At 43.8% G+C, this 26,090-nt stretch overlaps 1 protein-coding gene across 1 annotated transcript in view; it reads right to left on the bottom strand.

Moving 5' to 3' along the window:
* LOC135214550 (uncharacterized) overlaps positions 1–26,090 on the bottom strand; it is a gene marked incomplete in the record, with an annotated part of 215,355 nt that overhangs the window by 179,090 nt on the left and 10,175 nt on the right. The window contains 6 exon segments of the mRNA XM_064248922.1: positions 685–826; positions 8,531–8,615; positions 8,618–8,657; positions 17,881–18,508; positions 19,375–19,557; positions 25,503–25,631. Of these exon segments, the coding sequence (XP_064104992.1) occupies positions 685–826; positions 8,531–8,615; positions 8,618–8,657; positions 17,881–18,508; positions 19,375–19,557; positions 25,503–25,614 (1,190 nt within the window).

The raw sequence follows: 26,090 nt of genomic DNA, 5'->3' as shown, positions 1-26,090 counted from the left end.
TATATTCATGCATAAAATAAAATGGGTAAAAAGTACACCTACTGGTATTATACGCACAAGTAATATATAAGATTAAACTTGTTATACTAGTACAGCCTATGGCAACTTAATTCTAAAATACCTGCAAGTCTGAAATAGTCCTAATTTTGGCTTAAGTGTAACACTTCTTTTTGGCATTTAGCATAACTCTGCTATTAGGCCTTAGCAATTTTATGACCTTGATCAAGTCATGCTGGCTGGGTAAATATTTGTTACAATTCAGAAGCTTGTTTTCCTAAAGGAAAATACAATTTCAGGGAATTATTGGTTTCCTTCTTCCAAATATATCTATCTGAGGTCAATTCAACACTTTAAACATACAGTATATTCATGGCAAGTCAACAAACAAGATGAACTCACTAAAATTTTCTTTATTTCTATATCTAAAATATCTGCAAATAAAGAGCTAATATAGACAGGCACCACTATATAAAATTTTTCTCTTTAGTTAACTTCTTATCAAACCTTTGCATGCAAGCAGTGCAAAGAGGAAAGGCTTGTTCTGATCTATTATAACATGTAAAGGTGAAAAAAATCTGCTCATTCTTGTATAATAAAAAGACATTCTTTTCCATAAACATCTTTATATTTTTTTTCTAAAGCACTTTTTGGTTTTATTCCTTGAAATGCCATAAAAATACTTACTTATCCAACATTTTTTGAAGAATATCTTCTCTGTCACATTCTTCAGGTACTGACAAGAATATGTCATATGATAGCCTGCCTGGTCTTCTTAAAGCAGCATCAAGAGTTTGAGGTTTAGTTGCAGTTGCAACGACAAGTATCCCTGCAATGCAAAAGTTATTACAGTACGTATTACAATATCATTGCTTTTGGTATCAAAATATTAACTAATTAGCAGTATTATGGTTGAAACTTCTCTTGCTGATGACATGGATGGTCTGTTTGCAATCTCTACACGTAAACAGATATGATATACTTATATTACAGAGACAAGCAGAAGAAAGAAAAATAGGAAAATATATAAAAGAAAAAAGGCTAGGGGAAAACATAAATCAGAAAGTAGGATGAGAGCAAGAATGGAATAGTATTGCATTCATATTAAAGTAATCACGCACATCATATTAGGTACACATCTACATGATAAAGAGGAAAGATATAAAAAAAATCTATTCTGAGTGCATGAGGATCTAGATGTGATAGCTTTCAATACTCATAAAACAAGCATGTGTAGTAGAAGTAAAATAAAAGCAAGGACAATGATGAGCTACAGATGCAATGAATAAATGGTACATTTTACTACATACTGTATTTACAAAATTATTCTTCCATCACATTGCCTCAATTTATTACTCACATAGGTCTAAATACTACTACTACATTATGCACTAAATTTAAAAAAAATAATATGATATTGTTAAGATACAATAAAGTTTGTTCATAAACTTACCCTGGGCAGAATTATATCTATAGCTGTTATTCTCTGAAGTCCGACAGAATTTCTAAAAACTTACGACACACGTAGTGGGAGTGGGAGGGTGGTTTAGTACCCATTCCCGCCGCTGGGAGGCGGGTATCAGGAACCATTCCCATTTTCTATGCAGATTTCTATCTCCACTGTCTCCTGAGGGGAGGTGGGTGGGTACTTAAAATATATATATCTGCCAGGTAAGTATGAACAAACTTTATTGTATCTTAACAATATCATTTTGTTCATGAAACTTACCTGTCAGATATATATATAGCTGAATCCCACCTTTGGCGGTGGGAGAGACAGAAAAGGATTTAGGAAACATATATATGTAGATGATTGACATCTTGGTTCCTTACCTGTTAGCATAGCTGACTTCGTGATTACTGTCACCCAAGCCTGCATCTGCTTCACTAGAGTTACCAACAAGGTAGAGACCTGTTTAGTTGGTGCGCTCTAGATGATCTGCCAACGGGGACGAGACCACAATGTGACTAGACCATGACCATACTCAAGAGGACAACGAGCAAACCACCACTAAGTTAGCCTAATCAAATACTCCCATATGACCAAAGGCTAAAAGAAGGGAAGACCGCATCGGCGGCCGACCCTACAACCATAAACATTACGAACATTAAAACTCACCTACCCTTTTTCTATGGGAAAGGATGAGTGCTACCTCCTGCCCCCAAGATAGTGTCTGCGGCGACGTATGGTGTGTCCCGTCCAAGAGAGTAACAGTTCTCATATGTCGTTCTGACCTCCCGTAATAGTGTCGAGGCGAACACCGAGTTACTTCTCCAAAAAGTTGGCACTTAAAATATCTTTGAGAGCCATATTTTTTCTGAAAGGCTATAGAAGTCGAAATAGCCCTTACTTCATGAGCGTTAACTTTTAAAAGCTTAAAGTCACTATCTTGACAATAAGCGTGCGCCTCCTTAATGGTGTTCCTCAAAAAGAATGCCAGTGCATTCTTAGACATGGGCATATTAGGCCTCTTAACCGAACACCATAAGTTCTCCGCAGAACCTCTACACTCCTTTGTCCTACGAAGATATTCTTTAAGAGCCCTAACAGGACACAGGACTCTTTCTGGCTCTTGACCAATGATTTCTGCCATACCTTTTATTTCGAACGTCCTAGGCCAAAGGGTTGGAAGGTTCTCATTCTTAGCCAGGAATGACATACTCAAAGAGCAGATTGCATTATGCCCTTTGAAGCCGACGTGTTTACTAATCGCCTGTATCTCGCTAACCCTCTTCGCCGTCGACCAGAGCAGTTAGGAATACAGTCTTCTTTCGTCAAATCTCACAAAGAGGCAGAGTAAATAGGTTCGAAGCGGCTTGACGTTAAAAACTTGAGAACCACGTCCAGATTCCACGAAGGCAACTTAGCCATCGGTACCTTGGTGGTCTCAAAAGATTTCAGTAGATCATGAAGGTCTTTATTATTAGCAAGGTCAAGACCTCTATGTCGAAAAACTACAGACAAGACACTTCGTAGCCTTTAATGGGTTGACACTGCAAGCTTTAAATCTCGTCTGCGATAAAGAAGGAAGTCGGCGATCTGGCTCACAGAGGTCGTGGTAGAGGAAACTCCTTTCTTCCTACACCAGCTCCTAAAAGCTGCCCACTTCGACTGGTAAACCGCGATTGACGAAGGTCTTCTCGCGGTGGCGATAGCTTTAGCCACAGGTTTCGAAAAACCTCTCGCTCTGGCCAACTTCTGGATAGTCTGAACGCAGTCAGACTCAGAGCGAGAGGTTTTTGTGGTACCTCTCGAAGTGGGGCTGTTTGAGTAGATCTCTCCTTAACGGAAGAGATCTCGGAAAATCCACTAGGTAGGACATCACCTCTGTGAACCAGATCGCTGCAGGCCAAAAGGGGGCGATTAACGTCAACCTCGTCCCCTCCGAAGCTGTGAACTTTCTCATCACTTTCCCCCGGAATCTTGAAGGGGGGAAATGCTAGAGGTCTATGCCCTCCAATCCCATAAAACAGGGCGTCTACTGCTACTGCCCCCGGATCGAGAACTGGGGCGCAGTAAAGAGGAAGTCTCGTCGTCCTTGCGTTGCAAAAACGTCCACCAAGGGGCATCCCCAAAGACTCCACAGCTCCTAGCATACGTCCTGATTGAGGATCCACTCTGTCGGCAGCAACTGACCTTGTCGACTGAGGAGATCCGCCCGGACGTTCTCGACTCCGGCAATGAACCTTGTCAAGATCGTGATCTCTCTTGCCTTCGCCCAAATCAGAATTTCCTTCGCTAGAGCGAACAGGGAGCGAGAGTGAGTTCCTCCTTGTTTCTTCAAGTATGCCAGGGCTGTGGTATTGTCCGAGTTGACTTGAACCACTCGACGGGAGACTTTGTCCTGAAAGAACTGGAGCGCTAATTGAACCGCTGCCAGCTCCTTGAAGTTGATGTGCCAGACTACCTGTTCCTCTCTCCAGGTGCCTGACACTTCCTCCCCCCCTAGTGTTGCTCCCCACCCCGTGGATGACGCGTCGGAGAACAACACTAGGTCGGGGTTCCGAAGCTTGAGGATATGCCCTCTGAGAGCTTTAAACGATTGAGCCACCATCTTAGATGGCTCTTCACCATCTTCTGAGCTGGTTGTTAGGCTCAATATCGAAGTTGTCCTTCTCTGTCCAAAAAAAAAATTGTCCGAACAGGAAGAACTGAAGAGGTCGGAGATGTAGCCTCCCCAGGGAAACAAACTTCTCCAGCGAGGAAATGGTCCCCAGCAGACTCATCCATTCCCTCACCGAGCATGAATCTTTCCCTAGAAAGGCTGACACTTTCTCTATGCCTTGTTGCTGACGTTCCTGGGACGGAAAAGCCCGAAAAGCCACTGAATCCCCAGATACACGATGGACTGTGTTGGGGTCAGATGTGACTTTTCGAAGTTCACCAGAAGTCCCAGGGACGCAGCTAAAGACAGAGTCGTTTTCAGGTCCTTCAGGCACCGGGTCTGCGAAGAAGCTCGTATGAGCCAGTCGTCCAGGTAGAGCGAGATCCTGATGTTGGAAAGATGGAGCCACCTCGCCACATTCTTCATTAAGATGGTGAACACGAATGTGGGCCGTACTCAGACCGAAACAAAGAGCCCTGAACTGAAAAAACATTTCCTTTCCTTTCAGGACGAACCGAAGGTACTTCATAGACTGGGGGTGTATCGGGACGTGAAAGTATGCGTCCTGAAGATCGAGTGATACCATCCAATCCCCCGGTCTTAAGGCCCCCAGAACTGACTGAGGTGTCTCCATCTTGAACTTTTGCTTTTCTATATAGAGGTTCAGACGACTTACGTCCAAGACTGGCCGCCACCCTCCCGATTGTTTCGGAACAAGAAACAATCTGTTGTAAATCCTGGCGTAGCCAGGTCTAAGACCTGTTCCACTGCTCGTTTCTCGAGCATCTGCTCGAGCAGATCGAAAAGAATCCTTTGCTTTTCTTGAGGATACGACGGGGACAAGTCCCTGGGAGTGGAAGTCAGAGGGGGAGGCTTTACGAACGGAATCTTGTACCCCTTCTCTATGATGTTGAGAGACCAGGTGTCTGCCTCTCTTTCTCTCCAGGCTCCTCCAAACAACTGAAGCCTGGCTCCTACGTGACTGAAGGCACGCATTCTCACTCTTGCCCCTGGACTTAGCCGGGGCTCTACCTCTAGGAAGACCTCTTCCTCGGGATACAGATCTAGCTGAAGATCCTCCACGAAAGGGCTTCTGTTTCTTAAAAGACTGAACTCCTGAAGACGTGGAAGGGACAGCAAGGAGACTCTCGACGACTGCGTCAAAAGGTCTTGAGTAGCTTTCTCCTGCAGACTTACTGCCAGATCCTTCACCAAAGCCTGGGGGAAGAGATGACTCGAGAACGGCGCATACAAAAGTTCTGTCTTCTGTGCGGGAGAGACAGACTTAGCCGCAAAATTACAATACAGCGATCTCTTCTTCAACACGCCTGCTGAAAAATGAGATGCTAATTCCTCTGAGCCATCCCTGACGGCCTTGTCCATGAATGACAAAACACTGGACAGCTCCCCCAAGCTGATCGAATCTGGCTTACGCGACTGGTTGTCTAGTACTCCGAGACACCAGTCTAAGAAGTTAAATACTTCTAAGGATCTAAACAGACCCTTCAACAGATGATCCATCTCTGACGTAGTCCACGACACCTTCGCTGAGGCTAACAGAGCTCTTCTTGAAGCATCTACAACGCTGGCGAAATCTCCCTGTGCTGACGTCGGAACCTTCAAACCTAACTCCTCACCGGTTTCATACCACATCCCTGCCTTACCGCTAAGCCTAGACGGAGGCAGGGCGAAAGTGGTGCTTCCTTTAGCTTTCCTAGTCTCCATCCAAGTGTTAACTTTCCGGAAAGCCCTCTTGGTAGACAAAGACGTTTTCATCTTAACAAACCCTGGTGTCTTCTTAGCTTTCGACGACGAAAACTGCGATGGAGGAGAAGGAGGAGCAGCAGGAAGGAAGGTATCTCCAAAAGAATCATGGAGCAGCCGAGCCAAAACTTGATAGTCTGAAGAAGACGACGTCGAGGGTTGTTCTTCATCAACCTCCTCCGAAGAACAGCTCATTCCCCTTCTTCCTTTACCCGAGTTAAACTCCGAAGAAAGAGGTAGAAGACCTTTCCCTCCAAGTCTCCTATCAGACCGATGACGAGAAGAAGAGGGTAACGTATCCTTAACAGAATCGTTAGCCGATACAGGAACAGCAATCACAACTTGAGTAGAACGCGAAGTAGAAGGAAGAAGTGTAGCGTCATCTAAAGACTCGGGAATAACGTCCGATCGAGAGCGAACTTCCGTACTCGCGTCCAAGACGCTCTTACGACGATGTCTAATAGCGTCCCATGCGGAGCGTCTAACCTAGCGTCCCTCCGAGCGTCCAACGAAGCATCCAAATCAGCGTCCAAGTGAGCGTCCAACGAAGCGTCCGAAGAAGCGATGAGCGGAGCGTCCCTCCTAGCGTCCCTCGAACGTCTCTACGATCGTCCCGCGAAGAGACAGGAATTGACACTTGACGAGCGTCCCGATGAACGTCAACACAAGCATGACGAAAGGGCGGAGCGGTGCGTACCAAATTGCCGTCCGTCAGAAACTAAAGCATCTTCATCAGAAACGTCGATGTCGGAACGCCGAGCGTCCTCACGTCGAGAAGAGGCAGAATGAAGAAACCTCTCTCTCTCCTGACGTTTACTTCCACCTCTAGACAAACGCTGGGGAGAACGAAGTCTAGACGACGAAATACCATGAAACGGGGACGAAAGACGAGCAGGCGGAGAATGACTGTCTTTGATCTCTTGATCGGAAGTCTATCGTCCTTCTTACGGCCAGAAAACCGTTTCCTTCTGCTTAAGTAAAGCATCCAGTTGTCGCTGCATAGCAAGGATTACCTCCGTCTGCGAAGGATCTATACGAGGAGAAGAGCCATGCCTGCGAGAAGGTGAGGGGCGAGGGGACGCCTTCTTCCTTCTCCTCAGGAACAAGCCTTAGCTCTAGAGCGACTGGGGCGCTCAAAAGACGTCATCATCGGAAGACGACCTAGCCTTCTTCTGGGGCGGAAGGACACGCTTTCCGGAGAAGAATGCCAATCCGACAAAGCATGACGTGAAGCGTCCTGATCTTGAAACGTCCTCTTCAACGGTCACGAATCCGAACGAGATTCCCACCCCTTGCGCGGGGAGGACGCGTCGGAAGACGAGAAACAATCCTTCAGGACACGTGCTCGAGCACGCTCCTTAGCAGCCTGGGAAGCGTCAACAGGTACTGCTGAAGGGACGTCAGATCGGTGGGGGATCCCCGTAACCCTCCTTCGGCCTTCGACTATGCCCTCTCCCTGAGTCCTGGGAGTCCGGCAGATGGGGGGTCCCAGCCTAGAGGCGCTATAGGGCCGATCTGACGCCCCTCCACTTCACTGGGGGCACTATCACTACACTTAGCACTTTCCCTGTTTTCAAGGGCTAGAACCTTAGATTCCAGGGTTTTCAAAGAATCTAAAATAAGCGAAAGGGCATTACCCTCCGCAGACACCACTTGAGGGCCCGAAGGCAACACTACGGGGTTAGGAGTCACAAAATCTAAAGAAGGGTTAGAAGGGGTTACATTATTACCTGTCTACTACCCCGATTTACTCCTGGAGGAAGACCTCCTGATCCTATCACGCTCTAATTTATTTACATAGGATTCATAAGTCTTCCATTGAGCATCATTCAAACTTTCACACTCCGTGCAGCGAAAATCATACCTACACACTTGCCCCCTACAACCTTTACACACTGTGTGAGGATCAACCAAAGCTTTTGGTAACCTCACCTTGCATTCGTCTTTCATACACACTCTGGCACTAGCCGAACTAGAACCTGACATATTTAAGGAAAAAACCAAGCCAAAATCAAAAACAATCCAAAGTCACGTATGCCAAGCTATCGATCCAATAACAAATAACCAAAAAGTCAAGAGGATACTCAAGCAAAGAAAGTTTTCCAAAATCCTGAGGCGGAGGTGCTGTAAACAGATGTTTACAACACCGGCGACAGAAGAAATCTGATAGAAAATGGGAATGGTTCCTGATACCCGCCTCCCAGTGGCGGGAATGGGTACTAACCACCCTACTCCCATTACGTGTGTCGTAAGTTTTTAGAAATTCTGTCGGACTTCAGAGAATACAGCTATATATATATCTGACAAGTAAGTTTCATGAACAAAATATACATTAATAACAGAGGCCACAGATGAAATAATCTGACTTAGTAAGTACAGTGATTTAAGTTTTTTAATAAAAAAAGCTTGTGTAACCAGTTACGTACTAACAACCTGATACACTTAAGAAGTATTGTGTGGGTTGTTTAAACTACAGTACTACTTCAAGTAATAGTATAAGAAAATACTAAAAAATGTTATTATATAAGAAAGTTCTTGGGGCCAGAGAGAGAGAGAGAGAGAGAGAGAGAGAGAGAGAGAGAGAGAGAGAGAGAGAGAGAGAGAGAGAGAGAATCACTTGATATTAGTATAAATTATGTAAAAACTCCAAGATTATTACTAACCATCTGCAGATGTATTAAGACCATCAATAAGATGAAGTAAAGTTGTCACGATACCACTGTTATCACCTCGATCTCTCCGGGCTTGTGCAGGATATCTATGTCATCAATGAAAACAAGGCAAGGTGCTCTATGAAACGAAAGAAAATATAAAATCTCTTAGAATCCTTTTATACAAATATTGAGCTATGCTGACATTTAAAATGAAGTTACATGACAATGAAACCATGTGCTGTCTCCCAATAATTCTTTACTTTTATACTCTTCTATCCACCATCAGATTAAATCTTACTATATTATATGATGAATATGAAATTATATAATAAATTTGTATTTTTCATAGCTAACCAACCCTTGGTCTTAACAATAGGATAATCTTCTAGCACCAGCTGGTAACCGGTTAAAAACAATAAAAGATTTTAAGCAAGGAATCTGTGTCATCTGACTTATGCGTATACGAGGTGGATGTTGGTCACTGACCAGGCTTGGAACCTCGTGACACATCAGTCTCATTTACAATCATAACCAGTACTATATGAGCATGAAATTCAGGAAAACCTATAAGAAGGGCACAATCCAAGGGTAGTGATACAGGTTTACATAAATAATGCAAGTTAAATTGATACCTGATCTACCTAAAACACTAGTTATGACTTATTAGCTGCTACCTCAAAGCAGGTAATCTATAAACAGGAAAACCCAACAACCTGTTTCTATTGCTGTATACTAAACACAATACTAGACCAATAAACATTACACACACTAAAACTGTCAAAAGAAACTTTCAAACATAATTAATTAGTTAAACTTTGACTTCAGAACTACAAGAACTAAAATACTAACCAACAGTAGGATGGCAGCAGCAAAATTATACTATTTGAGGTTTATTGCAAAATGAACAAAGAAGAATAAACATTCACAAAACATTAAAAATATCTAATCAACTTACAGTGTTTTATACTATGGAAAAAAACAGCAAACCAAAGCAGAAAAAGTGGTATGGCATAAACACAGATACAGCCTCATTTGTCACAAAGGTACTGATGTTATTCAAAACTGATAAGAATTACAGGAAAAATAAATCTGAAAGATGTCAACCCAAAGTACTCTTTCAATGTTATTTCTTAATGGGATATTGACTCTTGTAATCATACATTTCAATCTCACCTATTTCAACCAGGCAATAATTATTGTCCATGAGGCAACTGAGAAATCACTGATGAAGATTAGTGTAACAATGGAAGTCAAACCTTTTGGACATCCCAAGCTGCTTTCTTCTTGTGCACTCCTCCCAAAAATTACATATATCTACATGGTATATGCATATCCTACTGGTTTGTCTCAGAATACAGTATTTGGAAAGTTTAACAAAATAAAAAATTTAATATAAAATTCATATTTTTCCTAACATACAAATCTACACCTTCATAGACATATTAGACGTGATTCAGCTGACTGTACACTTGTTTTTACTGAAAACCACTAGCTTACTGTGCCCTTATTTGGCCTAGTCTGAACCTAACCCAGCATCCCCAAAACTGTTTTGTAGCCGACTCCTTGATAAGACGTACTTTGTCTCTCTGCATCTCATACTCTTGATTAACTGGGCGATGTTCGTGGTTTTATTCCTTAGCCATTACGTACTATGTTTTTACTGCCTTTGTTGTCAATCTTGACAAAACTTAGTGTTTTCTAGCTTTCAGATTGAAAATATATCACATATACTTCATAAAAATTTAACTACAAGATGCTTATGTTACAAATATCAATTTCTATATCTTTACACTCTTGATCAAAATAAAAATAACCAAACAACAATTTTACATAAACTTATTGTATATCTTTTAAAGCACCACTTGATGTAATAAGTACTACAGTATTGTTACTTTTCCCAGTCTGTCCACTCATTGATTCTCTGGTACTATTTCACAGAGCGACACGGCCAAGCCCAGAAAAGGGATTTTGACGTAGGAAAAATCTATTTCTGGGCGAAGGGCCCAGTGTCACTCAGTGAAATCCCACCCTTGTCTTTCCACCCCCAACTGTGCACCAAGCTTGGGTGCTATCTGCAGGTATGACGTCACAGGCGCTAGCTACACGGTAGCAGGTAGTGAGCCGTAGGTCGGATCCTCTCTTCTTGAGGTTTTTTGATGTAGGAGAGGCTAATTGGAGAAGGACCCGTGGTAGTGGTTTTACTCGCCCCAGAAACCATACCGACGCCTTTTAATAAAGGTGAGCGAGCCAGAATATTCAGGCATTTCCAATTTAGCGGTTCTCTGGTATTATAAATGTTATTGTTAGTATACAATAAGGTTTTGTACATACTTACCTGGCAGATATATACTTAGCTTACGTCTCTGACGTCACGACAGAATTCAAAACTCGCGGCACACGCGACAGGTAGGTCAGGTGATCTACCTTACCCGCCGCTGGGTGGCGGTTGTATGAACCAATCTCCCTTTCCAGCCAGATTTTCTCTTCCACCTGTCTCTTGAGGGGAGGTTGGGCGGGCCATCAATCGTATATATCTGGCAGGTAAGTATGTACAAAGCCTTATTGTATACTAACAATAACATTTTTGTACATGAACTTTCCTGTCAGATATATACTTAGCTGATTGACACCCTTGGTGGAGGGAAAAAGACAGCAATATTAACATGGAAAAAGGGGGAAACAACACCTGTTGTAGGATGTAAAATACAACCTTGGTTCTTACCTGTTTAGGCAGAAGACTTCATAGTTACTGTCTATTGGTCTGTGTTGCCTGAAGAGCTTCAGCGAGGGCGTGACCTACAGCTGATAGACTCTTTGGGTCTATCAAAGGGATTTGGTATCCGCTTACTTGATAGAATCCAAGCAGGATCTTGTCAAAGGGGATTCGCCCTCTTATATGACAGAACCTAACCACTATCATTGCAAGGAGCTCAAACATAAACTGATCACCTAACCAATCTAATCATTGTTAGACATACGACATAAAGAGGATGCCTACCCGCATGCTCTTTCAAACAACCAAAAAACTTACAAAACTAAACAAGGGGAAAAAATACACTACAAAGGATATGTCTCAGCTCCCTGCCCCAGCACCGAATCCGCCGCCATACGTATGGGCCTAACACAAAGCACTTTTTTTTCATACGTGATTTTGACGTCTCTCAGATAGGTTCGCGAAGACTGAGTTGCAACGCCAGAATGTTGCTTTTCATAATATTACTCAGAGACATGTTTTTATTGAAAGTTAATGAAGTGGCAATAGCTCTTACCTCATGAGCTTGACCTTCAGGAGCTTGATTGACTTTCATCACATGTCACATGTGCTTCTTTCACCAGGCTTCTGATGAAGAAAGAAAGCGCATTCTTAGATAAAGCCCTCCTTGGATCTCTTACAGAGCACCAAAGGTTGACATCATTGCCCTTAAGTTTCTTCTTCCTCTGAAGATAAAACTTTAGACTTCGCACTGGGCAAAGCGACCTCTCTGCTTCCTCCCCTACTAGGGCAGATAAACCTTGGATTTCAAAACTCCTAGGCCAAGGATTTGAGGGGTTCTTGTTCTTGGCCAAGAACGAAGGCAAGAAGGCACAGATCGCTGCATCTCCTTTGAACCCCACTCTCCCTTCTAGTGCATGGAGCTCACTAATCCTTTTGGCGGAAGCCAATGCCATGAGAAAAAGTGACTGACTTTCTCGTGAGGTCTCTAAAAGAGGCAGACTGAGGCGGTTCGAACTTAGGGGACCTAAGGAAACGCAGCACTACATCCAGATTCCAACTCGGAATCTCTGACGAAACCTTCTTGGATGTTTGTTTTCTGAAATGTTTAGGTCTCTGTGCCTAAACACTGCAGCCAGCATGCTACGATATCCTTTAATGGTTGATACCGCCAGTCCACCTTTTTCCCTAAGGAAAAGTAAGAAGTCTGCTATTTGGGTTACAGAGGTACTGGAAGAGGAAAGGTGATGATTCCTACACCACCTCCGAAAGACGTCCCACTTCGATTGGTAGACTCTAAGGGTAGAGGGCCTTCTTGCTGCTGCGATAGCTGTTGCAGCTCTTGCAGAAAACCCTCTCGCTCTGACCAAACTTTTGACAGTCTGAAGCCAGTCAGACTGAGAGCAGGGAGGTTTCTGTGATACCTGTCGAAGTGGGGTTGTCTGAGCAGATCGATCCACTGTGGCAGGGATCTCGGAATGTCTACTAACCATTCCAGTACCTCTGTGAACCAGACTTGTGCGGGCCAGAAGGGAGCTATCAACGTCATCCTTGCTGCCTCCGATTCTGCAAACTTCTTGAGAGTTTCTCCCAGTATCTTGAAGGGAGGAAAAGCATACGTGTCTAGGCCCTTCCAATCTAGGAGAAAGGCATCTATTGACACTGCCCTCGGGTCTGATATAGGAGAGCAGTAGTTGTCTATCCTCGCATTCTTGGCTGTGGCGAAGAGGTCTATGTGAGGCCTGCCCCATAGTCTCCACAGGTCCTGGCAAACATCCTTGTGAAGAGTCCACTCCGCCGGCAGGACTTGATCTTTCCTGCTCAGGAGGTCTGCTCTGACGTTCTTTTCTCCCTGTACGAACCTGGTAAGGAGACATATCTTCCTTTCCTCTGCCCACAGCAGAAGGTCTTTTGCTGTCTCGTACAGGGAGAAGGAGTGAGTTCCCCCCTGCTTCCTGATGTATGCCAGGGCCGTGGTGTTGTCCGAGTTTATCTGAACTGTCAAAGCTAGGACGAAGGGCTCGAATGCTTTCAAAGCTAGCCAAACAGCCATCAGCTCTTTCTTGTTGATGTGCCAGGCCACCTGTTCCTCCTTCCAGGTGCCTGACACTTCTCTTGAGCCGAGCGTCGCTCCCCAACCTGTTTCCGACGCGTCGGAAAACAACACTTGGTTGGGGTTCGGTATGTGAAGGGACATCCCTTCTGCAAACCTGAGAGGGTTCGGCCACCAAGAGAGGTCCTTCTTGATTTCTCTTGAAATCTTGAAGGAGAACTCTAGGTTTTGAGAAAGACAACGCCAGTTCCGATATAGAAAGAACTGGAGAGGTCTGAGGTGCAACCTTCCTAGAGAAAGGAATTGCTCCAACAAGGAGAGTGTCCCCAGCAAACTCATCCACTCCCTCGCTGTGCATACGTCTTTCTCTAGAAAGTCTGTGACTTTCTCTGAACATCGGGCTATCCTTTCTGGAGAGGGAAAAGCCCGAAAATCCAGAGAAACCATCCGAATCCCCAGATAGATACAATCTTGACTGGGGATTAACTGAGACTTTTGGAAGTTCACCAAAAGTCCCAGAGAACTCGCCATGAAAAGGGTCTTTTGTAGGTCCTCCAAACATCTTTTCTGTGACTTGGCTCTGATAAGCCAGTCATCCAAGTAAAGGGACACCCTGACTCCCTCCAAATGTAGCCATCTTGCTACATTTTTCATTAGTCCTGTGAAAACCTGAGGGGCTGTTGAAAGGCCGAAGCACAAGGCCCTGAATTGGAATATACTTCCTCCCATCATGAACCTGAGGTATTTCCTTGAAGAAGGATGGATCGGCACATGGAAGTAAGCGTCCTGAAGATCTAGGGACACCATCCAATCCCCTGGACGAAGAGCCGCCAACACTGAGGATGTCGTTTCTATGGCGAACTTCCTCTTTTCTACAAAGAAATTCAGGGCGCTTACATCCAGAACCGGTCTCCATCCTCCTGAGGCTTTTGGAACTAGGAAAAGGCGGTTGTAAAAGCCCGCTGAGCATGGGTCGCTCACTAGCTCTATCGCCTCTTTCTCTAGCATTTGTTCTACTGCCAGAGTAAGAGCTTGGCTCATGATGGGATCCCTGTACTTGGCCACCAACTCCCTCGGAGTCATCGTCAAAGGTGGTCTTGCTGAGAAGGGAATCAGATATCCTTTTCGGATAATCGAGAGGGACCAGTTGTCCGCTCCTCTCTGTGCCCAGACTTCTGCGAATCTTAGTAGCCTGGCACCTACTGATGTCTGGAGGACTTCTTTCCTACTTTTTCGCTCTGGTAGAGCGAGAGAAGGATCTTCCTCTCTTGAAAGATCTATTACCTCTTGAGGTAGAGGCTCTAGAAGGAGGGCCCCCTCGAAAGGGCTCCTGTCTAGCTGGAGTCTCCTTCCTAGCCTTAGTCTGGAAGGTCGTTCTAGGTTTCCGGGCAGACTGAGCGAGCATATCTTGTGTAGCCTTCGCAGAGATAGCTCCAGAGATGTCCTGAATTATCTTCTTTGGAAAGAGAAGAGGTGAAAGTTGTGAATATAGAAGCGAGGCTCTCTGAGCATGAGAGACTGACTTGGTCAGAAAAGAGCAGAAGACCGATCTTTTCTTAATAACCCCTGCTCCAAACAGGGAGGCTACTTCGCTAGATCCATCTCTCACTGCCTTGTCCATGCAAGTAAGGACACTGTTGAGATCCTCGGGCGAAAGGGAATCCGGGTTCTGAGTCCTTCTAGCTAAAACCTCTAATGACCAGTCAAGGAAGTTGAAGACTTCCAAGACTCTGAACATTCCCTTCAACAGGTGGTCAAGCTCGTTCATTGCCCAGGTAGTCTTAGCAGACAAGAGGGCCGAGCGTCGGGAGGAATCCACCAGTGAATAGAAGTCCGCGTCTGCAGATGAGGGAAGACCCAGGCCTAGGGGTTCTCCAGACTCATACCAGAAACCAAGTTTTCCCGTAAGCTTAGAGGGAGGGAAAGAAAAAATAGCCTTCCCTTTCTCCTCCTTAGAAAGAAGCCAATCACCAAAACCTCTCAAAGCCTTTTTCATTGAGATGGTTGGTTTCATTCTCACACAGGAGGAAACCTTTGTCTTCTTTGATGTCGAGAATAAGGAGAGAGGAGAAGGAGAAGCGACCGGAGTAAGCGCGTCTCCAAACTCCTGAAGAAGGAGGTCTGTCAGGATCTTGTAAGACGAGACCGAAGAATCCTTTACCACGTCCTCGTCTGAATGTTCCTTCTCATCTACCGAAGAACCTTCGGCTTCTATACGAGAGCAGGCGGACTTCTCTAAAGAAGTGCGCCTATCCTGTGAGGAGTGTCTGGCAGCCATCTGGCGCCTATCAGGAGGAGCCAAAGCTTTGGGAGAGCTCCTATCGAAGGCGTCCTTCCTACTCCGATGAGGGAGTCCTCTGTGTTCTTGTAGTCTGTCCCGAGAAACACGGGAGTCCAAAGGGGAGCGCCTGCTAGGAGAGGAGAGCCTACTATGTTCAAGGCGCCTACCAGACTCTATGCGCCTGTCAAGAGGAGAGCGGCTACCTGGCGAACTGCGCCTAAAATGAGAGGAGCGCCTGCTAGGCTCTTGGCGCCTACCAACAGGAGAGCGAATCCCTGGAGAAGAGCGCCTACTAGGTGACAGGCGTCTACCAGGATCCAAATACCTAGATCGAGAAGCGTGGGTCTCTGTAAAAGCTTGTCTACCAGAAGAGAAGCTTCTTTCGGGCTCTTTACGCCTGACATGAACAGAGCGGCTAACAGGCGAATAGCGCCTATCAGGAGAGTAGCGCCTATCTTCAACACAGAGCTTGTCAGCAGGAGAGCGGCTACCTGGGGAGTAGCGCCTACCAGGCTCTAGGCGTCTGACAAAAGGAGAGAGCCTGTCTCTAGAAGTGTCCATGCAGGGGGAGGCTCTCTTATCCGGAGATTGGAGGTTCTTCGGAAAGGAGCGAGAAGTAGAAGCCGTGCGCTTATTCTTAGAAGAGCGCCTACTAGGAGCTTGATCCTGTTCCAGGGGAGAAATGAAGTCACCAGGAGAGAGCTTCCTGGGCGATTGGCGCCTGGAAGATGACTGGCGTCTGCCAAGGGAAGAGCGCCTCACTCTATCCGCTGGTACAGGAGAGAGAGCAGACTCCGACTGAGAAGGCAACCCAGGAGAAGGTAGCCTAGACTTCTTGACGGGAAGAGAGACGTCCTTCTTACGACGAGCGCCTCCCGCCAAGGAGCCCGCAAGAGCCGAAATCTGAGCTTGCAGCCCCGCAAGAATCCGAGCCGGAGATCTTGCAAACTCCTCCACAGGGGACGAGGTTCGAAGCCTACTCTGAGGCGAGTACTCCTGATCCCTCCTGGGTTTCTTGATGTCCACCTCAGGCTCCTCCGGAAAACACTCAGGGCTGGAGGAAGGGCGCAAGGAAGGGTGCAAGGAGCCTTCCAGGCTCTCTTCAACGGTCGAGAGGTATCCGAGGCGCTCCATCCTCTTCTAGGAGAAAGCGAAGAAGAAGAAGAGAAGCATTGTCGCAAAACCTCCTTCTTGGCGCGAATTAAGGCAGCCTGGGAACGAGCATCAGGATCTACCGAGGGGACGCCTGACCGGTGGGGGTTCTCCCTAACCTTCCTGCGGCTGTTGACTTTCCTCCTCCACTGGGACTGGGAGTCTGGAAGAGGTCTAGGCCTGGAAGCATTAAGGAGCCGATCAGACGCACCCTCCACTGCACAAATCACTTGCACTATCACTCTTACCTTGCAACGAACGAATTTTCTTCTCCATGCTAAGGATCGTGGCTCTCATGGTTGCCACTTCCGAAGGCGTATCTTTGGGTTCGATGCAGGGAGCAGGAGCTGAAACGGGAGAAGGATCTAGTGCTACAACAGGATTATCTACTTCTAACTCGCTAACACGAGACTTACTAGAACTTCTAGACGAAGCTTTTCTCACCCTGTCTTTCTCCAACTTCCTTAAGTAGGAAGAAAGAGACTTCCATTCACCCTCATCCAACTTCTCACATTCATTACAAGGATTAATAAAAGAACATTCATTACCCCTACACTTCAAGCATACTGTGTGAGGATCTACCGCTGTTTTCGGTAGCCTCACCTTGCATTCATCCATAGAACACACCCTAAACATAGAAGATTTCTTAACCTCTACATCAGACATCTTGAACTCAAAGAAAAATCCAAACCAATATCAAAAACAATCCACAAGCGCGTATGCCAAGCCAACAAGATCAGGTACTTCACCGAAAGTCAGTCCAAAGATATCCAAGGCAACGAGAAACGAATTAAACTATCAGGAGGTAACGACCACAGGTGTAGTCGAAACCGGCGACAGAGAAAATCTGGCTGGAAAGGGAGATTGGTTCATACAACCGCCACCCAGCGATGGGTAAGGTAGATCACCTGACCTACCTGTCGCGTGTGCCGCGAGTTTTGAATTATGTCGTGACGTCAGAGACGTAAGCTAAGTATATATCTGACAGGAAAGTTCATGTACAAAACAATATTTTACCTTAGAAATAGTGCTAAAGGAACCTATTTCACTGGGCGACACGGGCCCTTCGCCCAGAAGTAGATTTTTTCTATGTCAAAATCCCTTTTCTAATGAACACCAATACAAACACAACCTAAAACAAGCAACGACATGTACATTACCTATTAGTTGCCCTGGTGAACTGTTGCCTTAAATTCATCTCTGTCTCTCCTTGAAATCTGCTTTTGGTAGAATCCAAATCGATGCAGATAAATTTATCTTTATATTCGCTTTTTAATGCTTTCCCAATCAGACTCTTTCCACAACCTGCAGGTCCACTTATTAGTATGCCTTTCACTGCCTTCACATTAGACTTTTCTATGGAAAATAACCTTCCTATTTCCTTCTTTAGATTTTCAATTTCCAACTTGTAACCTCCTACATCACTGAAGGTTATTTCATGCTTTGCTTTATTATCTGATGTTCTTGAATGGCTTTCAAACATTACACGAGTTTGCCAGATACATTCTGCTGGCACCTGACATTCATCTGTATCTGATCCAAAGTTTCTTATTGACATAATTTTCAAAACTATGTCTTGACTTAAGTATTGGATAATTATGTTACTATCAGCCTGAATTACAAAGTTTCTCATAATAAGCTGCTGTCTAAGGTATTCTGTGAATGATACCGAGTCACCTATATCTTTATGAGAGATAGGCAACAATGAAACCTCCTCTGCTATCAGTCTGAGACAAGGAGATGTAATGGTAATTTCCTCACCTTCTTGAAATAGCGGATCTGAACAACCTGGAATGATCATCAAACTATGGGTTAGTTGCTCAAGAACATAATAAATCAGGTATAAGAAACCTTTATCTTTTTCTATAGCAAATTACAGTAGTCATGCCATTAAAAACAGGTGAAAATTGAAATTACATATCTTGTAGCATACTAATGATAATTTGTTTACAGATGACAATATCTTCTACAGCTAGATGACGAAACAAATATTAAAAAATGTTAATTTTCAATAGCATGAACAGAAACCATTATTCTATTAGCACTGTGGGAATAGGAAATTCAATCCAAATGCTTTAAGGCCTCTGGTTAAAGCATAATCTCAAAGATAGTGACTAATGTTAATGTATATATGTGATGAAGTTCAGGCAGATATTAAAAATTTAATTTTCAATTGCATGAACAGAAAAAGTTATTCAACTAGCACTCATGTGACACTGTGGGAGTAGGAAATTCAATCCAAATGCTTATAGACCTCTGGGTACAGCATAAACTCAAGTAAAGTGACTAATGTTAATATTGTATATGTGATGAATTTCAATCAGATGGTACAGATATACTTTCCATCAATAAGAACAGATTGTTCTATCAATCATAGATAATCAGTGCTGTTCTGCCTAGCTGGATACTGGATAAATATACAGTAGTAATACCAAATAGTGGCAACAGTGACTACAAAAATAATGGTAAATTCTGTGTAACAGTTAGCATAATTTTCATTCCTTCACAGCTAGAGTAAAATTATGTGTTCTCATGTCATATGCAAATTAACATACATCTAAAATCAGCAACTGTAATGTCCCATTTACCATTTGAGAATCCAATTGTGAAGTTTCATATTTGTGTGCAAACAGAAAAGTAAACAAAAATCTTACTTTCATTAACAATAGATACATTTTGCATAATTTTGCCATCAATGACAAGTAGTGCTGGTTGTGATCTATCACAGGTTGAAATCTTGACAAACTGAAGTTCTTGAAACCCATGGTCACTGGCCACAGCAGGCTGCACAACGACAGTCAGGGATCTGATGCTTCGAATCTTGTCTCTTGTTTTTGCTGAAATTAATGACTCAAATGTAAAAGCTCAAGGTTATGAGTTAAATATAGGTTCTTATTACCAGACCAGAAATAGGTATATTTAGGATACAGTACAACAATATACAGGTTGAAGCACTAAAATATTGATATACTAATGCAGTTTTCAAGTCAATATATTGAACTACAGTATTTCATTTCCATATCTTGATTGCATCATTTACAAACAGTAGTTTGATCTTGACTTTCCAAAGATTTAAAAATAAATATTTAATCTTGCAACTATTAAATATTGAAATATGATATTGTTATTTTACAATAAAGTTTTGTACATACTTACCTGGCAGATATATACTTAGCTTACGTCTCTGACGTCATGACAGAATTCAAAACTCGCGGCAAACGCGACAGGTAGGTCAGGTGATCTACCCCACCCGCCGCTGGGTGGCAGGTGTATGAACCAATCCCCCTTTCCAGTCATAATTTTTCTTCCACCTGTCTCCTGAGGGGAGGCTGGGAGGGCCATCAATCGTATATATCTGCCAGGTAAGTATGTACAAAACTTTATTGTAAAATAACAATATCATTTTTGTACATGAACTTTCCTGCCAGATATATACTTAGCTGATTGACACCCTTGGTGGAGGGAAAAAGACAGAGCTAACAAGGAAAAAGGGGAAACAACATCTGTTGTAGGATACTAACAAACCTTGGTTCTTACCTGATAAGGCTGAAGACTTCATAGTTACTGTCTATTAGTCTGCAAAGCCTGAAGAGCTACAGCGAGGGCGTGGCGTGACCTACAGCTGAAAAGACTCTTTGGGTCTACCGAAGGGATTTGATATCCACTTACTCAGTAGAATCCAAGTCGGATCATGTCAATGGGGATTCATTCGCCCTCTTAAATGACAGAGCCTGACCACTACCAATGCAGGGAGCTCTAGCACAAACAGATCACCTAACCATTCTAATGTTAGCAATACGAATAGAAAGAGATGCCTACCCGCATCCTCTTTCAAACAACCAAAAAAACACAATACAAACAATAGGGGAAAAAATTTACAAAGGATATGCTTCAGCTCCCTGCCCCAGCACCGAATCCGCCGATACATACGGGCCTAACGCGAAGCACTTATCGTAAGTAATCTTGACGTCTCTAAGGTAGTGGTTCGCGAATACTGAATTGCATCTCCAGAATGTTGCTTTCATCAGATTCTGGAGTGACATATTCTTGTTGAAAGCCAAGGACGTAGCAATGGCTCTTACCTCGTGAGCCTTGACTTTCAAAAGCTTGAAATGATCCTCACCGCAAGCCAAATGTGCTTCCTTCACGAGGCTTCTAATAAAGAAGGACAAAGCATTTTTAGACAATGGTCTACTGGGATCCTTTACAGAGCACCAAAGTCTGTCCTTAATGCCCTTAAGAGACTTCTTCCGCTGGAGGTAGTATCTTAAAGTCCTCACAGGGCAAAGAGTTCTTTCCGGCTCTTCCCCTACCAGGGGAGCTAAGCCTGGAACCTCAAAACTCCTTGGCCAAGGATTTGAGGGGTTCTCGTTCTTAGCTAGAAAAGAAGGAAGGAAGGAACAAATCACGGAATCTCCTTTGAAACCTACCCTTCCTTCTAGAGCATGAAGCTCACTAACTCTCTTGGCAGATGCTAAAGCCAAAAGAAACAGAGCCTTCTTCGTAAGATCCTTGAAAGAAGATGACTGGGGAGGATTCGAACTTCGAGGACCTCAGGAAACGAAGAACCACATCCAGGTTCCAGCTCGGAATTTGAGACGAGGGTTTCTTGCAAGTTTCGAAAGATCTTAGCAGATCATGTAGATCTTTGTTGTTGGAGATATCTAAGTTCCTGTGCCTAAACACAGCTGCTAACATGCTCCGATATCCTTTGATGGTCGAAACTGCAAGACCGCATTTTTCCCTGAGAAAAACCAGGAAATCTGCGATTTGGGTCACAGAGGTACTGGAAGAGGAAAGCTTCTGGTTTCTGCACCAACGGCGAAAGACGTCCCACTTCGACTGGTAGACACTAAGGGTAGAGGGCCTTCTAGCTGAGGCGATAGCCTTCGCTGCCTTAGCTGAAAACCCCTTCGCTCTGACAAGACTTTTGACAGTCGAAAGCCAGTCAGATTGAGAGCGGGGAGGTTTTTGTGATGCCTGTCGAAGTGGGGTTGTCTGAGCAGATCTACTCTTTGTGGAAGAGCTCTTGGAAAGTCCACCAGCCATCCAGTACCTCTGTGAACGAATCTTGGGCCGGCCAGAATGGAGCTACCAGCGTCATCCTTGTCGCTTCCGAGGCCGCAAACTTTCTGAGTGTTTGACTCAGAATCTTGAATGGAGGAAAAGCATAGACGTCCAGACCTCTCCAGTCTAGAAGGAAAGCATCGACTGACACTGCTCCTGGGTCCGAGATCGGGGAGCAGTAGAGGTCTATTCTCTTGTTCTTTGCTGTCGCAAAAAGGTCGATATGAGGTCTGCCCCATAACCTCCACAGTTCCTGGCAAACTTCTGAGTGCAGAGTCCACTCCGAGGGGAGCACTTGATTCCTCCTGCTCAGGAGATCGGCTCTGACATTCCTTTCTCCCTGTACGAACCTGGTGAGGAGAACGATCTTCCTTGCCTGAGACCACAACAGCAAAGTCCTTCGCTGTTTCGTACAGGGAGAAAGAGTGTGTCCCCCCCTGCTTTCTTATGTAAGCCAAGGCTGTGGTGTTGTCCGAGTTGACCTGAACTATAGCATTTCGGACGTGGGGCTCGAAGGCTTTTAACGCCAACCACACTGCCATCAACTCTTTGTTGTTGATGTGCCAGGACACCTGTTCCCCCTCCCAGGTGCCTGACACTTCTCTTGACCCTAGGGTCGCACCCCAACCCGTCTCCGACGCGTCGGAAAACAATACTTGGTTCGGGTTTGGCATGTACAGAGACAGACCTTCTGCAAATCGGAGAGGATCTGTCCACCACAGAAGGTCCTTCTTGATTCCTTTTGATATCCTGAAGGAGAATTCCAGGTCTAGAGAGAGACACCTCCAGTTCCGGTAAAGGAAGAATTGGAGAGGTCTGAGATGCAACCTTCCTAGAGAAACGAATTGCTCCAGCGAGGAAAGTGTCCCCAACAGACTCATCCACTCCCTCGCTGTGCATGCATCTTTCTCTAGGAAGGTCGTTAGTTTCTCTTGGCAACGAGCAATCCTCTTCTGGGTGACGGATATGCCCGAAAATCCGGAGAAACCATCCGAATCCCCAGATATATCAGCTCTTGACTGGGGATTAATTGTGACTTCTGGAAGTTGACCAGAAGCCCCAACGAACTTGCTAAAGTCAGTGTCTTTTGTAGGTCCTCCAGACATCTTTCTTGTGAGCTTGCTCTGATCAGCCAATCGTCTAGATAGAGAGACAGCCTCACTCCCTCCAAATGTAGCCACTGCGCTACATTCTTCATTAAACCCGTGAAAACTTGAGGGGCTGTCGAAAGGCCGAAGCACAAGGCCCTGAATTGGAAGATCTTCCCTCCCATCATGAATCTCAGAAACTTCCGTGAAGAAGGATGGATAGGCACATGGAAGTAAGCGTCCTGAAGATCTAGGGACACCATCCAGTCCCCTGGATGAAGAGCCGCCAACACTGAAGAAGTTGTCTCCATGGCGAACTTCCTTTTTTCTACGAAGACATTCAGGGCGCTTACATCCAGAACCGGTCTCCATCCTCCTGAGCTCTTGGGAACTAGGAACAGTCTGTTGTAAAAACCCGCAGAATGAGGATCTTTCACTAGTTCTATCGCCTCCTTCTCCAGCATAAGATCTACTGCTAGAGAGAGGGCTTGATTCATGATGGGGTCCTTGTACTTGGCTACCAACTCCCTCGGAGTCGTCGTCAACGGAGGTCTTGATAAGAAGGGAATGAGGTAGCCTTTGCGGACAATCGAGAGTGACCAGTTGTCCGCCCCTTTCTTGGCCCAGACGTCGGCAAACTTCAGAAGTCTGGCACCCACTGATGTCTGGAGAACTTGAATCCTACTTCTTCCCTCTGATGGATCTAGAGAAGGTCTTCCCTCGTTTAGTGGGTCTAGATCCTCTAGAGGAAGAAGCTCTGGCAGGAGGGACTCCTCGAAAGGGCTCCTGCCTAACTGGAGTCTCTCTCTTGGTTTTAGCTTGGAAAGAAGAGTGAGGCTTCCTGGTAGACTGGGCTAGCATGTCCTGTGTAGCCTTAGCTGAAAGGGCACAAGAAACATCCTGAACGATCTTCTTAGGGAAGAGTTGAGGAGAGAGCTGAGAATACAGGAGAGAGGCTCTCTGAGCATGCGATACTGATTTCGTCAGGAACGAACAGTAAACAGATCTCTTCTTGATCACTCCCGCTCCGAAAAGTTAAATTACAACCACAACAAGCCTCTAGACGTCAAGGAAATGAAGTCTTGGTGAGGGTCAGGTTGAGTAAACACAAGGAAATGAATAAAAGAACATACTGGAATATAAACACAAATGAGCTTAATCAGATACGGGCAAAAGAGCTAGGCTCTGATGTGGATGGTTTACAATGTTTTTGGTTCTGTCTTTAAGGATGGTATAAAAAAATCATTATTATCAATTATTATTACCAATCTATAACTAGACATTCATTTCATAGACTAGTGGTGACATTACAGGAGCATCAGTTACCTGCTAACTGCACTCTACTTCTGATTTCATTGGCAATCACAGTGACCAATGCAGTATTTATAGTTGTTACTTTAAACTTGTGACAGTTCCTCATTGGATGAGTGGTTTTTGCGCTCGGCTACCAATACGGTGGTCCAAAGTTCGATTCTTGGCTCGACCAACAAGGAATCAGAATAATTTATTTCTAGTGATAAAAATTCACTTCTCGATATAATGTGGTTCAGATCCCACATTAAGCTGTAGGTCCCATTGCTAGGCGACCAATTGGATCTAATCCTTCGGGCCAGCCATAGGAAAGCTGTTAATCAGCTCAAGTGGTCTGGTAAAGCTAAGACATACTTAACTTTTTAAACTTGTAATAGTTCACTTTAAAAGTACAGTAGTGCTTGAAATTATAGAAAATTGTCAAGATTCTGAAGAATTCCTCTCCACATCAAGTCTACCATTTTTGTTCAAATGTACTAACCTACTTTTAGGATCTTACATTACTTAATACAATACTACAAGTTTCACACAAGTTGTGAACCTATAAAAAATTCTTAATCTTTCCTGACTTAAAAGAAGACCTCCTGTTATCAAATCAGTGGCTTTTGCCATTCCCTTCTTTGCAATACTGAGAAAGGTTGATGAATCTCTATGATGAGTGAAGTTTCTCATGTTTTTCAAACATTTCATCATGAATATCCACTGTATCAGATAATCTTGGTTTTCATTACTCTGTATATCTCATCTTGAACAAACAATATGGTCATGCAATAATTCAAGGAATTATATTTAGTACATGGTTTTATCTTGCTTGTACGTATTTGGATTTCAGTACCACAGTGTGCCCATGAAATAATATAATACATGAAGTCTACAGTAAAATACAACTTTCACTTAATAGTTAATCTTTGGAACCAATTTCAAGACTTGAAGAAAAAATATTCTGACACATCTAATAAATTTCTTATCACTGATCTTGCAAATAGTTTTTGGTAATATTGCTCAATTAGCTAACTTAACATACTTTGTAAGATGCTTCATCATTCTAATCCTTCTTCTAACTATGGTTACATGTTGGCTTGTAATAATACAGAAGGAGTAATAAGAAGAATGAACCTTCCATGCAATACAAGTTGATGTTCAACATGAATATGCACCAAACTAGACCAGACTCATGGTGGATTATTTTCAAAATAGTACTGTTTAACATCACCTCACAGCAATATCGTTATAATATAAAATACACAGAAATTTAATGAAAAGTTATAGTACTTCTAAGTCAATAGACTTTCAATGTACTTCAGGTGGAAACTCACTTTTTAGTGATTCAAAGGCAGTAAAGTGGACTTTAGTTCGAAGATCTGGGCTTGCATTCTTTGAACGTTTTTTGTTTTTCTTGCCTGACTTTGATGTAGTGTTGTCTGCCATTTCTAGGACAACATTAACCTGTAGACATGAAAAAAAAAGAATAAACATAAAAAGTCTTAGATACTTATTATATGGTAAGTATTGAAGAGTTGAATAAAGTTTATACTACAGATGTCATCTAAACCCTAAAAAGGACATGAAATGTACATTTTTCAATTGAGGAAATAAAAAACTGATAGAGATTGACACAACCCAAGCTGCACTATCAAATGTAACAGTAACTCCCAAACATATTAAAAACCATTCAGTTACTGTATGGAACATTTATCAAAAGAATAGTACTATCAGATTATTAGTTCCATTCAGTTACTGCACCAAAGTATCCTGTATAATGGATTTTGGTGTTAGTATACATGAAAATGATCTGCTAAAACACTGTTGCTGCTAATCTTGATGCTTACTTTACAATAAACATTAACAGCAGGACCAATGAGATGGCCTTAACAACAATAATTCATACATTCTTTCCCTTCCAG

The sequence above is a fragment of the Macrobrachium nipponense genome, chromosome 19 (assembly GCF_015104395.2).
Source record: "Macrobrachium nipponense isolate FS-2020 chromosome 19, ASM1510439v2, whole genome shotgun sequence".
NCBI classification, from domain to species: domain Eukaryota; kingdom Metazoa; phylum Arthropoda; class Malacostraca; order Decapoda; family Palaemonidae; genus Macrobrachium; species Macrobrachium nipponense.
Note: the sequence above shows the minus strand (reverse complement) of the source record. Positions and strands in the feature narration are given on the sequence as shown.